This window comes from Podarcis raffonei, chromosome 5 (genome assembly GCF_027172205.1).
Source record: "Podarcis raffonei isolate rPodRaf1 chromosome 5, rPodRaf1.pri, whole genome shotgun sequence".
Lineage (NCBI taxonomy): Eukaryota > Metazoa > Chordata > Lepidosauria > Squamata > Lacertidae > Podarcis > Podarcis raffonei.
Genome location: NC_070606.1, coordinates 81420001 through 81434422, shown reverse-complemented (window position 1 = coordinate 81434422; position 14422 = coordinate 81420001). Strand labels below are relative to the sequence as shown.

The 14422-nt window shown below is 39.3% G+C and overlaps 1 protein-coding gene across 4 annotated transcripts in view; it reads right to left on the bottom strand.

Annotated features, from left to right (window-relative positions):
• RSRC1 (arginine and serine rich coiled-coil 1) overlaps positions 1-14422 on the bottom strand; it is a 167319-nt gene that overhangs the window by 71879 nt on the left and 81018 nt on the right. For all 4 annotated transcript variants that reach the window (XM_053390369.1, XM_053390371.1, XM_053390370.1 and 1 more), the window contains exon 6: positions 5732-5783. In XM_053390369.1, coding sequence (XP_053246344.1) covers positions 5732-5783 — 52 coding nt within the window. The remainder of the gene's footprint in view (positions 1-5731; positions 5784-14422) is intronic.

The following is a 14422-nucleotide window of genomic DNA, read 5'->3' as shown; positions in this document are numbered from 1 at the left end:
GAACAGCAATTCTGAAAAGTTTGGGACCAATTCTGAAATCAGTAAGGTCAGTTGGAAAAATTATTAAAAACACACACAATACCCCATTCTTTAATAACTAGGCCAACCCTGTATAATTGTTAATATCTGGAAAATAAAATGTTAGACTTTACCCACCACTATAAATATAGAATATTTAAGGTATATTTTCCTTCGAAATACTGCATTATAATTCTGTTAGTCATCTAGACCTAATACAAGTTAGGTTAAAGTATTAGGATTTCAGATAATTTCATAACTGATTTGTGGTGTGCCTTTTGATTATAGAGATGGGACTGAAAAATGGGCTTACCATGAACCAGTTCTGTGAGAGAACCACCATAATCTCAGATCTCATAGACGCTCCTATTGTATTTCACATGCTGCCTGTAACCCATCTGTGCTACAGCAATCAAAGCATATTGCTAAGTTTTTCAATGGAAATTAATTTCAAATTCGATCAATTTTAATCTTTATATTTCAAAATATGGAGCCGTCAGGCCACTGGCCAGTTTAGCCCAGTATTGTCCAGTATGATGGGGAGTGGCTCCCAAGGCAGTCAGGCAGAGGTATGGCCCATAACTTCTTACATAATTTTTAAATATGGGATTGGACTTGGGACCTTATGCATGCACAGTAAATGACAGTTGGGTTAGCGAATGGACACTTGTGTTTAGAGTACAACACACAGGCCCTCTCTTCACCCTTCCCATCAAGAAAGGAACTTCACCAGCTCAAAATCCATGGGATCACTAACTAATTTTGCCAGAGGTTCACTTTGAGAGTGGAATGGGGTGCAGTAAGCAAAACTTCAAGCTCCTGTACCCACAATGGCTAGCTACCAAGTGTTGTTGCCAAATACCATTCCTCCATATTCCTCTTTTGCCTTTGCTTTGGTTAGACTGGAAAGGGAGAGGGGGAGAACCAGATTTGGCTCAATTTTCCAGTAGCTGATCCTTCTTCTAAATAGCTGGTACTTGAATCCTGGCACAATGGAGGCACTGTAGAGTAGTAGTTCCTGTGTCCAAGAAATTGGTCGACTGCACTTCCCCTGAAGTAGCGGTTTTGCAGTATGGGGTTGCTTCTGGATCCAGCTTTTTTACTTGAGGGCCAAGTGTTGCCTCAGTGCCCGGAAGCACCTTTTATTGGCTACAATTGGCACAACAGCCATAAATGTTCCTGGGCTGAAAAAGCATTAGTTCCTGCACTTCAAGATTGGATTACTGCAATGCTCTCCACGTGGGCTTACTTGCATTTGATTCAGAAGCTGCGGTTGGTGCAGAATGCTGCGGTACAATTGCTAACAGAAACAAGATCCTGTTAGCATACAACAGCTCTGCTCAGAGACCTGCAAAGGTTGCTAGTTTGCTACTGGGTCAAGTTTAAGGTGTTACTCTTAGTATATAAAGCCCCTAGCAACACGGGACCAGTTTACTCGTGAGATCGCCTTACCCCCATATATGCCAATTCAACCGCTTCAGTCTGTAGAACTGGCATGCCACAATACGCCTTCTACATTTGTAGGAAATCAATCTTTTAGTGTGGCACTACGCACACTTTGGAACTCCCTGCCTATGGACATCACACAGGCATCTTCACTGCACTCTTTTAGGCACCTTTTGTTTAGGCAAGTTTATTCACACAAGTAGACTGTTAACATGTCTTTTAATCTGGTTTTCATCTTATCATTCATTTTAACTATTTTCAAATGTTTTAAATAGTTGGTTTTAACTGTGCTTTACAGATGCTATTGTTTTATTCTTTCTGTAAACTGCTTTGAGGTTTTATAACAATCAAGGGGCATTGTAAAATCAATCAATCACATCTTAATGCAAGCAAAACGCCACATTGCCACTCATTTTTCAGAACTGCCTGCCTCTGGGACAACTTTGAACTGTAGACTTGCAATTTTCCACCTATTTTATTCTATTAATAAAATTCAATTTTGGGGGAAAGTTTTCCCCTTGTATTTGTTGCTCCATCCCTTAAACTAGACATTTCCATTTTGTACAACGTACAGGAAAATTGTACTATTTCCCTATTTGTTACCACCTACCTTAAAAATGGCTTTGCATAACCATTGAACACTGGAAGAAAAAGGCCACCCAATTTAACTAAGCAATTTTCATTAAAGGAAAAATAAGCAAGAATCTATAAAGTAATGAGTGATCCTATTAGTTCCACCAGACTAAAATCATACAGTCTACGTATGTGGTCTTCTAAGCCACATCTGTCACGAACCATTTTGGAACCATGGATTGTAGACCACTTATTAGGAAAGACTGAACAAATACAGATTTGTCGTTCTTAAGAATTATTTCATGAAAGACTGAAGACAACCATAGAAGAAATGCCCTAACACATTTGCAGCAGCTAACACTAATATATTTGTATTTTATCTGTCCAATTCATTTATAGGAACATTTTCTTTTAAAAAAAAAGTGATGCAGAGTTAACTGGAACAAACTGGCTATATAATCACAGGATAATGAGTTAAACAGCCAAACAGGCAGATAAGCTGTCAAACAGCTCCATTAAATATAAAACATTCATTATTCCTCTGTCAGTTTTTACCACATATTGCTAATGTCATATTAACATCTCTATTCTGAAGTCTGCTTTAAACTATCAACAATTCTGTCTTTAAAATACAGTATTTTGCATGCTCTTTTAGAAACAGATTTGAAATGCAGATTCCACACACAGATCAGACAGGCATTTCAACTCAGGACCTTTGAAAGCTCACATCAATCAACTTTTGTAATTGTCTTTATAAGCAGCAGAAGAGAATCTTACCAATATGGCAGATTTTCACTATGTCTTTATATGGTAGTAGAAATTAACAGTTCACAAATGTTCACATCTATTTTATTTTTTTTCAAAATTGCATTCTTAAATAAAACCACAATTATTCAAAATATGTTATTTTATAAACTATTAATAATTTCTTATCGGAATATGAAATCCAATTTTTTTTAATGCTGCCTCTCAAGTGTTTGAGAGACATGGGATACATTTAATATACCAACAAGCACGAATCCTTTTATGGTTCTCTGTCATTCAATAATGAATTCTGGAAAAGAAATCAGAGACACCCAAGTGGTTTGGCAACTGTAAGTGACAGAAGCTATGCTAAATCCTCTGTTTACACTGGGGATTAGCTGAGTAGATTGTGAGCAGCAAACTGAGCTGTCCATGGTCAAGGGAACCTGTTCCTTGTCAGCCTATAGGGCACAAGGACAAAACATGGTCCTGGTAGGAAGTGACCCATAAACATATTCCAACGAAGGATTTATACAAAGCCAGTCTGCCTCATAGAAACTCCATATGACCATTAACTGGACTCCAAGGCTTGCCAGGAGGCCTAATTACAGGTCTACAGAGCCCAATAACAAAAGCTGAAGAGCTTTAGCCTAGGGATGATCTGCTTTATACTGACTTGAGAGAGTCCATATAGAGTGACAAAAAGAAAGAGGTTTAGCTTTAAAATTCTCCCAAGAGAGACAGCATTGTAACTAAGCTTGGAAAGCGCACATGCAACATACTTCAGATAGGCTTAAACATACTACCCTCTCAAAATTAACATTCAGCTACTGCCTGCTTAACATCTGCTAAGTTGCTGTGATATTGTTAGACTATGCTAAAATGGCTTTCTTCTGTCTAACTATTGAGAGGGATAAGTAAATAAAGTCACTCAAATATAAATTTATAGTTGATAGCAATAATCCTTTCTGAGTGGCAGTTCTTACGAGCACAAAATTAGTTTCTTTAACAACTCATTAAAAGCGCTTATGTGACTTTAGTTATTACCCTTACTGTGTAAATATATCTACAGTCTGTCATTAACATAAAATCTCTTACTAATATCCAAGCAATATAAACTAGATTTGTGCTCTTATAAACACAGATTAGTAGTTTAGGCTTCTTCAAGGCATACCTTACGTAAGTTCCAGAGTGACTGAATAGTTATTAAATTTTATATAAAAATTACCTGAAAACATCATGAACATGATAAATAGACCAGGAACATGAAGTGCTTTCAAATACACAAGCTAAAACAAATAACCCCCCAAATACTATCCCCAAACTCTTTTATATGTGCCTTGAAAACCTTTGTCTGTACTTTAAAAATCAAACTGAAATACTCAGAAATTCAGACATTTTTGTTGAACACTCAGATATGCTAATGATGTTGCACACATTAACACATGAAATGGCTACTAAAACAGAAGAAACTTTGTGCGAACTATGAAATACCAGTTTTCCAAACTAAAGTATATGATTACATATTATTTCCTAGGCTAACAACTTGCTACTTGAACTCTAGAAAGGTTTAGTATTTCAAAACATGAAAGAAAACTTATGAAACATAAATGAAGATCTTAATATGTGTTATAACCATACAGCTAAATAGTCGTGTGTTTGTGTGTGGGTATAAAATTTTCACTCCTCACAGAACAAGAAAGCATAAAGAACAAAATGTTGATTTCCAATATTGTTCAACATAATCCCTAATTTTACAAAAGGAATCCAAGGGACCGTTTATGCACTTGTTCTTTTCAATGTTTAAATAAAAGTTAGGAAAGAGATTTCAAATTTCATGAATAACTTTAATGTATTTTCCAATCCCATAATTCATTTAAGAGTAATCTGGACCTAAGGTTTAAACTCCCATTTTAAGTTTTTTAGATTAAAAAGTGTCACAAGAACTTCAAATATGCCTTGAAATCTACAGGCTTCTGATCACAATGACAAAAAATTCATAGTATCTTTAATACATTCTCGAGGTGTTAAATTAAAAAATGAGGTGTGACAGCTCAGAGCAGTATAAACAAATTGTGCTTTTCAAGGTCTGCCCTGTCACATCTACTTTATAATTATATGCTTCAGAGACATATTAAAAGAATGGGAGAACAATGCATACGTTTCAAACTATGACGGAGAAGATGCTACACTGGAGAATGTGAGCATTTATTGGAAAATGGAAAAGAAAAGAAAGTTTTGCTTTTGAACAAAATATTTCTGCAAAACAGTATCCCCTACAATAGTTACTGTATATTCCACCATTAGGTTCAAATACTAATAAGAAAACACAAAGGCAGAAAAGTAAAATATGTTCTTATATGAAGGAGTAGATAGTTTAAAAAACCTTGGTTTTATCTCTTAGGCTAAGGTATACACATTTTTTTTAGATCATTATCTCCATGATCAGCTGCTCTCTAATGTTTTGTTGTAAATAGGTATGGATACAAAGAGAGAACTGTAGCACCTCTATTAAATATATTTAAATGTCAGTTCTGATAATCGACCACACAATCCGAAGTATGTCTATTCAGAAGAAAGTTCCCTTAAGTTCATTGAGGCTTACTCTCAGGTAAGTGTGAACAGGATTACAATCTCATTTAGTTACTGTACTGCCATAATACTTTATGTATTTATTTTTACGAATTATATTACACCCTTGGTCAAAAGACCTCAAGGCAGGAAACTTTTGAATTACAAACAAAACATGCAATTTTCAGTTAAAATAATACAATGCAGGTCAAAAGATTTCCTAACTCAAAGGCCTGGATGAAGAATAAAAGCTCCACCTGGCACCAAGAGATGGATAGGATCAGAGTCAGTCAAATCTGAGGAGATAAGGTACTCCAAAACTGGGTGCCATTGCTGAGAGGCACTAAAACAACATTATTGCTTCCATCCATTTACTTACCAGCAGCTTCAAGAACCAACTGTAATCTAGCTTTCGCCTGTTCAGCAGCGGACTAGAAAAAGGGAGGAAAAAGGAATAACTATTATTTTTTATTTATCAAACTTGCAACCTGTCATTTCTCCAAAAGGAGTCCAAGACAGCAAACACCAAAATGATAAAGCAGATGATACTATTAAAATTAAAATATAAACATATTTAAACCATCTAAAAACTTGTTATGCAGTCACATGCTCTCAGAGCTGATAATTTCAAGGTTGGCAGGAACAGTATCTTCCAGCTGCCAAATGCCTGGGTAAACACAAATGTTTTTAAATTCCTCCTGAAAGTTAGTAATAAGGGACACAGATGCATCTCACCAGGGGGGACATTCCACAAACAGGGAACCGCCACTGAAAAGTCCCTGTCACAGGTCAATGCCAACTGGGCAGCAGTCAATGGCACCACTAGCAAGAGGGTCTCCTATGCAAAGTGCAGGGTCCAAGATCAGAGTTAGAAACTGAGATATATAAGCTAGGCATCAAATACCACCTTAAACCTAGGTTACGGTCAACACAACAGAATGTCTATTCACCAGGGAGTTGGACTAGATAACCCTTGGGGACTCTACAATTCCACAATTCATGAGCAAAACTACATTGCTTGGCTGTAGCTTGCTCTTACAACAACAACAACAATTAATAATAATAATAATAATAATAATAATAATAATAATAATAATAATACTTTTATTATACGCCGCCCATCTGACTGGGTTGCCTCAGCCACTCTGGGCAGCTCCCAACAAAATATGAAAAACACAATCAAACATCAACCATTGAAAACTTCCCTGAACAATTCACTTGCCCCAGTATGCAAGAAGAAGAAACACACACATTGGAAATGGAAATGGTATTAACTATGAACTAAGGCAAAGGTTTTTAAACTGTAGCCTGTGAGTTCCATTGGGTGACCTGGGGAAAGGCTGCAGAACAGACAAAGATACCTGCACTCAGCCCTGCACTTATTTCACTTAATGTGATGATGGAGGACTAAGATGCCCAGCAATGGGTCCATATGCCTTTTGCTGTGCACAAGTCAGCTGACTCAATGGAGATGTCAATCGCCAACCTTGTGCCCAGAAATTTCCACATAGTCACAACTGGACCTGCATCAGTAGCTAAACATGCCTGGCACCCAGGAAATTTTGAACAGTGCCCACAATTGATATTGGTGAAGGTTTGCTTTTGGTACTCAGGTCCCAAGCCATTGGACAAGGGGAAGAGAAATTTCATTACAATCAAATGGTATATAAATCTTGTTAAATCACTCACACAATTAATTGATAAAATATCATCAACCTCTGCTCCTTGGGCTAGGGAGCAGCTGGATCTGCAAAAGTCAAAGCTCACACCCCACACACATCTTAATGCAAGCAGGCATAAATCCTTGCATGAACAGAATAAGTTACTCAGCCTTACATTGGATACAACCTTTATATACACTTTATATATATTTAATAAATGTAAAAGCATGCAAATTTCATTTTTTATTAGCTAGTATTGAAAATTGTTCAAAACAACGCTTTAGTAAACAAAATAACAAAAATGATGTGATCTGTTTAAAGCTAAGCAAGCGACAACAATATATAAACATGTAAATGCAGCACTGCATTATCATTATCAATACTGACCAACAACCAGAAATAGAATTCAGCATTCATCTTATGTATTGAGCCACAGAAATTGCCTTTATACTGCTCAACTGCAAAATACCAAACAGTCTGTTCAGATAGTCTAAGGTTTAGACTCTAAAACACTGTCTCAAGTGTACAAAAGCCTGCTCATGTGAGCAGTAAGAACGATTATTTCATATTTCTCTGGACATGTAAACTAGTTTGCCTAATGGTGCCAATTAGAGCATCTTAACCGGCTCTATGTCAACAACATAAATTGTCTCCAGCTACACAGAATTGTGTCTATTGTAAAGAATCCTCAAGCTGACCTCATGCCATTTTGATAGTACGCAATGCACCAATCATGAACTTAACCATCACTATATTTGCCTGCCTACTTTTTTATGACTCCCAACAAATTTTGCATTTACATTACTAGTATTCTGAACAGTTTGCCTTCTACTAACACAGCCTTATAAATCCAGATGTGAATATTACAAAATGGACCCAGTAACCCCAAATGGACCCTATAAAATCAACTAGAAAAAAATTATTAGCTTGTAATATTACAACTGATTTATATAAAGCTTTATAATAAATACGTAATTTTAAATGGATAGCAGTAATTGTTTGTCTTACTGTTGGTCGTGCTAGAATAAATTGGGAGCAATCATTCTCTTCAGCTTTATTCCGTTTACAATAATTGTGCCAGTGTGGTTCAGTATATATAATAACAACAGCAGGATAAGGGGGAAATGAAATAGTGTTTTGTTTTGCTTTTGTCCCCAAAGAAAATTCTACAATAGGTCACATCTGAAAATAGACATATTGATTCTATGATTCATTAGGCATAAATATGTTAGTTAATGGATTTGGCCTTATAGTACTTGCTGTATTTCGTATATATAACATAGTTGATATATAACACTTGCTCTATATACAAAAAGATATATAAATATTATTCTTTTTGTAAAAATTCCAGAACTTGATGGTTTTCAACAGCCCCAGTGAAAAAACAAACATATGAAAGAACTCAATTTAGGTAATAAGGGCTCTTGGGGGGGGATCTAAGTAGATAATAAGATGCAATCTGGGGAAGCTAAATAATACTACTTAAGTCCCAATAAAGCCAATATACTTTTAATATCAATGCTAGAACACCCTAGGTACCCATAATCCCCACACAAGTTTTTGTGTATTGTTATATAAACATATATTTGTTTTTAATCTATAGCTTAGTTTGCATATCATATTAAGGCAAGTACAGTGGTACCTCTGGTTATGAACTTAATTCGTTCCGGAGGTCCATTCTTAACCTGAAACCGTTCTTAACCTGAGGTACCACTTTAGCTAATGGGGCTTCCCGCTGCCACCGTGCAATTTCTGTTCTCATCCTGGCGGCAAAGTTCTTAACCCGGGGTACTACTTTTGAGTTAGCAGAGTCTGTAGCCCAAAGTGTTTGTAACCTGAGGTGTTTCTAACCCGAGGTACCACTGTAAAAGTGAATGTGTTGTGTGCTGGTGTACACTGCTGAAAAGTTCTTCCATTTCCCCTCTGCTACAGGCAGAGTCTGGCTTCTCATGACATCAAAACGCAAACCCAGAGTGGTAACCTTCATTTGCTCTTGGCTTCCTGCTTGTGATTTATTTGGAGAAAGGAAACCACAAGCCTGAGTTTGGAGTTTACAACAAGTGGCAGTACAGCAGAACCAGGGGAAGAGCGCTGTGGGAACTTTTGAGCGCTAGCACGCTGCTCATTTGCATTAAACCATTGCTTGTTTTCAACTATGGTTTAATGGAAAGTGTAAATCAGGCATATGTTGCAAGCCTGCCTGGGGGCTATTATAGGCAAATGATGGGATATGAATCTTCTAAATAAGTAAAAATACCAACCCAATATGACAGGCTTATACGCACAAGGCCAACACACCCACGTATACTCAGTAGTAGCCCCACTAGAAATCTGTAGGAACGATGAGCAGTAAGTCCTACTGAAAATTAAGAGAGTCGCATACAGCATTTAAGAAAGCAATTCATGTACATGAATGAAGAAATGTACAGAGATCACTTTTAAATAATTTCCTAAAAGGATGCAATCTCTGTAGAGAACAAGTGGTATGTTGTAGAGATGAAAGTTCTTCCCTAATCTCTCTCTTCCTTGATGAGACATGTAATGGAAATTCCTACGATGGGATATGTCTAAGCTATACAGGAAGTTGTCTCTTGAGATAAAAATCATATCACAAAATCATAGAATTGTAGAGTTGCGAAGGGACCTTGACGGTCATCTAGTCCAGCCCCCTGCAATGAAGGAATCTCAGCTAAAGCATCCATGACGGATGAGCATCCAACCTCTGCTTAAAAGCTTCCAAGGAAGGAGAGTCTACCACCTCTCATGGGAGACTGTTCCACTGTTGAACAGCTCTTACTATCAGAAAGTTCTTCCTGATGTTTAGTTGGAATCTCCTTGTAACTTGAATCCATTGGTTTGGGTCCTAGCCTCCAGGAGCAGGAGAAAACAAGCATGCTACATCTTCCATGTGACAGACCTTTAGATGTTTGAAGAAGGCTATCATATATATTCTAAGTCTCCTCTTTACCAGGCTAAACATACCCAATTCCCTCAATTGTTTCTCATCAAGCTTAGTATCCAGACCCTTTGGTTGCTCTTGAAAAGGTTGTGCTTACGTGTGTGTGTGTGTGTGTGTGTGCGCGTGTGCGCGTGTGCGTGTGTGTGTGTAAGAGACACTGCAGACTGGAGTCTCCTCACAAACAGGAATCACAGATCTATTTACAAGTAAGAACATCAGCCAACTGCCTAAACGATAGGACAGCTGTCAGCTTTGAGAAGTGGGATAAGTCAATTTCACTCCTAAAATACACACTCTCTCTCTTTGTGTGTGTGTGTGTGTGTGTGTGTGTGTTTGTAGGGGAAATGAATATTCCCATATGTAGATACATGCTTGCATGAAGGAGAGAGAGAGAGAGATTAGAAACTGAATGTACTGAGATAGGAGGCTGGGAAGGGTTTTAGCTTGCAGAGGTAGACAAGAGAGTGAAGCCCTTCTTGTCAAAGTATCTACGCATCAAGTGACAATCCAGAGTACCTACAAACTAGCAGATTTACTCGTCAGGAAAGGGCTCATTACAAGCTGGGATGCTAACTCCCAACCCATGTGTACATATAAAAATATGCATTGAACAGCAAGGGGATGTACAGAAATGTTAACTATTAGTTTGCACCATCGTTGCTCTTCAAATACAAAAAGGAGAAATTGCACTTATTCAGTCTATTAATCCTCAGTAAAAAGGCAGTGCCTGCACAAGCAGCTCCCTACAGCCAAGCACAGGAGAACAAAAGGCAAAACATGGAACATTATGTATCTCAAATCAGAAACACTGAACTAAGGGGCTAGGGATCACAGCCATTCATATATTACATATCACCTGGTTAAGTTCACACTGACATCAAGACAAAATTTAGCCTGCACATTTCTACTGAGTACATCTAGTACAGCAACTGATTGCAGCTGTGGAAATAGTAAGGACCAAATTAGTTTATTAGTGCCCTTCCATACTACATACATTTTCAGAGGTGCTTCCCATCTAGTAAGTGGCCAATATTCCGTTTCTGGTTTAGGACCACTGATGCTCATTTACGCCTTACTATTTATTTATGCTAGGGACGCGGGTGGCGCTGTGTGTAAAACCTCAGCGCCTAGGACTTGCCGATCGCGTGGTCGATGGTTCGAATCCCTGTGGCGGGGTGCGCTCCCGTCGTTCAGTCCCAGCGCCTGCCAACCTAGCAGTTCGAAAGCACCCTTAAGTGCAAGTAGATAAATAGGGACCGCTTACTAGCGGGAAGGTAAACGGCGTTTCCGTGTGCTGCGCTGGCTCGCCAGATGCAGCTTGTCACGCTGGCCACGTGACCCGGAAGTGTCTTTGGACAGCGCTGGCCCCCGGCCTCTTAAGCGAGATGGGCACGCAACCCCAGAGTCGGACACGACTGGCCCGTACGGGCAGGGGTACCTTTACCTTTACCTATTTATTTATGCTATTATTATTAGTTCCTAGTTTATAGTGGAGATCCAATATTAATCAGAATGTTTGGTCAGCATAACTGCGTAAATATTTTAAGACAGGCAAGTTTATGAAGTAGGTGAAGAACAAATCTGCTTTGCATTAAAGTATGTCTAATTATTTATGTAACAATTAATATTGTGCAATTAGATTTAGGAGTATTAACTGTCAAGGAAAAGTAATTATGAAGAATAAGCCAAAGATTTCTGTGATTCATTAGGGTTTTTTCTTGTTAATTAACTAGAAATTAATTATACTGAATAGAAGCTTTAATAAGAAAAAGGAAGGTTGCCTTGTTTGGGAATATCATTTAAAACAACGGATGACACTTGAATACAGCAGGGCGTGTCAGCAGGGCACAGCATAAATTCAATTTTTCTCAGCTGTAAGAATCTTAAGTACTGAGAAAACAGCAAACTCTAATGTGGAAGTATCCAATGGAAACCTTGTTATATTTTTGAGTGTACTAACTATTTTGGAATCCACAGATTGCGTGAGTAGGAAAACCATTTTCATGCTTGCAAGTTGTAATGAGCCCTGGTCCTTTGCAAGTAGGATTTTGGGATTCAAGAAACTCTGATTCAATCTGAATGAACTTGGTATTAGCAGATGGATTGGAGTGATGACGATGATGGCTGTTCAGTTGCTTCTTCTATTGTTACCAGATCTGCTAGTGTGTCTGTATACAAAAGTGTGTTTGTGTGTATGAACAAGTATCTTAGCTATGTATTTACAAAGGAAGCTAGTTTTGGAGAATTAGCAATACTACTCTTGGGATCCTTCCCAGAGACAACAGCATGCACACAAACAGACTGCATTGGCTTTGAATACCTTCCTTACTCTGGGGGATTTAGACTCCTTCTTGCCACGACCCTCTCTTTGTTCCCTAGCATGTGAACTGTGCTTGCTATTTTTCTTAGAGACTAGTTAGGATACTGCTACTGGGAGGCACTTGCCAGTGTCTTTCCAAAGGGGAGATCTTTCTACTTGAAACCAAATTTTGGTGTGTTCATGAGCAACCAAGGGCCATTGACTGTAGAGAGGAGGATTCACCCAGGGGTTCAATAACCAGACACCCCAATAGGGGCTGCCATTTTGACAGTGGAAGTACTATCTTAACCCAAAAGTAGTATTGCTAATTCCACAAAATAAGTAACATACCTCCACAGGCACTCACTCCTCAAATATCTCTAGAACCATGGAAGTTCATAAGAGATGAGAACTAAAGTTGGGCTGGGATAAGTGTTCCAAAGTCTGTCCACCTTCAACACTATGGAAAAAGCTTAAACTGTAGACATTCTGCCTGACAGACAGAAAGTGGTGGTGGGGGATGAGTGTTCAGACCCCTGGGCTCTCACTTGTGGGGTGCCTCAGGGTTCTGTCCTCTCCCCCATGCTTTTCAACATTTACATGCAGCCGCTGGGAGAGATCATCAGGAGGTTCGGGCTGGGTGTTCATCAGTATGCGGATGATACCCAGCTCTACCTCTCTTTTAAATCAGAACCAGTGAAGGCGGTGAAGGTCCTGTGTGAGTGTCTGGAGGCGGTTGGAGGATGGATGGCGGCTAACAGATTGAGGTTGAATCCTGACAAGACAGAAGTACTGTTTTTGGGGTACAGGAGGCGGGCAGGTGTGGAGGATTCCCTGGTCCTGAATGGGGTAACTGTGCCCCTGAAGGACCAGGTGCGCAGCCTGGGAGTCATTTTGGACTCACAGCTGTCCATGGAGGCACAGGTCAAATCTGTGTCCAGGGCAGCTGTTTACCAGCTCCATCTGGTACGTAGGCTGAGACCCTATCTGCCTGCGGACTGTCTCGCCAGAGTGGTGCATGCTCTGGTTATCTCCCGCTTGGACTACTGCAATGCACTCTACGTGGGGCTACCTTTGAAGGTGACTCGGAAACTACAACTAATCCAGAATGCGGCAGCTAGACTGGTGACTGGGGGCGGCCGCCGAGACCATATAACACCGGTCTTGAAAGACCTACATTGGCTCCCAGTACGTTTCCGAGCACAATTCAAAGTGTTGGTGCTGACCTTTAAAGCCCTAAACGGCCTCGGTCCAGTATACCTGAAGGAGCGTCTCCACCCCCATCATTCTGCCCGGACGCTGAGGTCCAGCGCCGAGGGCCTTCTGGCGGTCCCCTCATTGCGAGAAGCAAAGCTACAGGGAACCAGGCAGAGGGCCTTCTCGGTAGTGGCGCCCGCCCTGTGGAACGCCCTTCCAGCAGATGTCAAAGCGATAAAAAACTACCTGACATTCAGAAGACATCTTAAGGCAGCCCTGTTCAGGGAAGTTTTTAACGTGTGATATTTTACTGTATTTTTGGTTTCTATGGAAGCCGCCCAGAGTGGCTGGGGAGGCCCAGCCAGATGGGCGGGGTATAAATAAATAATAATAATAATAATAATAATTATTATTATTATTATTATTATTACATGTGTGTGGATCTGTATATACTTGTAGGTCACCTACCTCACCAGCAAAAGAGAATATATGTTAACATATGACACAAAGCATATTCAATTTGATGCACATTTGTGTCTTCTTTTGCAAGTGGGATAGAGGGCCTAATCTACAGATGGTGTCCTGAGTTCAGAAAATCTTGCTGGCATCCCTGAATGGAAGTGGGAAAGGGTAACTGGACAACAGTTTTCTTGGATTGGATGCTATATCATATCCTAAAGGTCCAAAACAGGCAGGGGGAGCATATTATAAACCATGCAGACACCCCCTTATAGGATTATATAAATATTAGTTAAGAATCAATAAATCTGCAGAGCATACAATTGGGAGGAGAGAGCAGTGGCGACATACCACAAGTTATTAGAAGACTACAGCTGTCATAGCCAGAACTGGGTCCACAACACAGCTAACACTGGCAGCTACCAATTTAACACACTCACTAAAGCGGAGTTCCTATAAGGAAATATGTGAAACCTGGAGTGGAATGCATTGTGT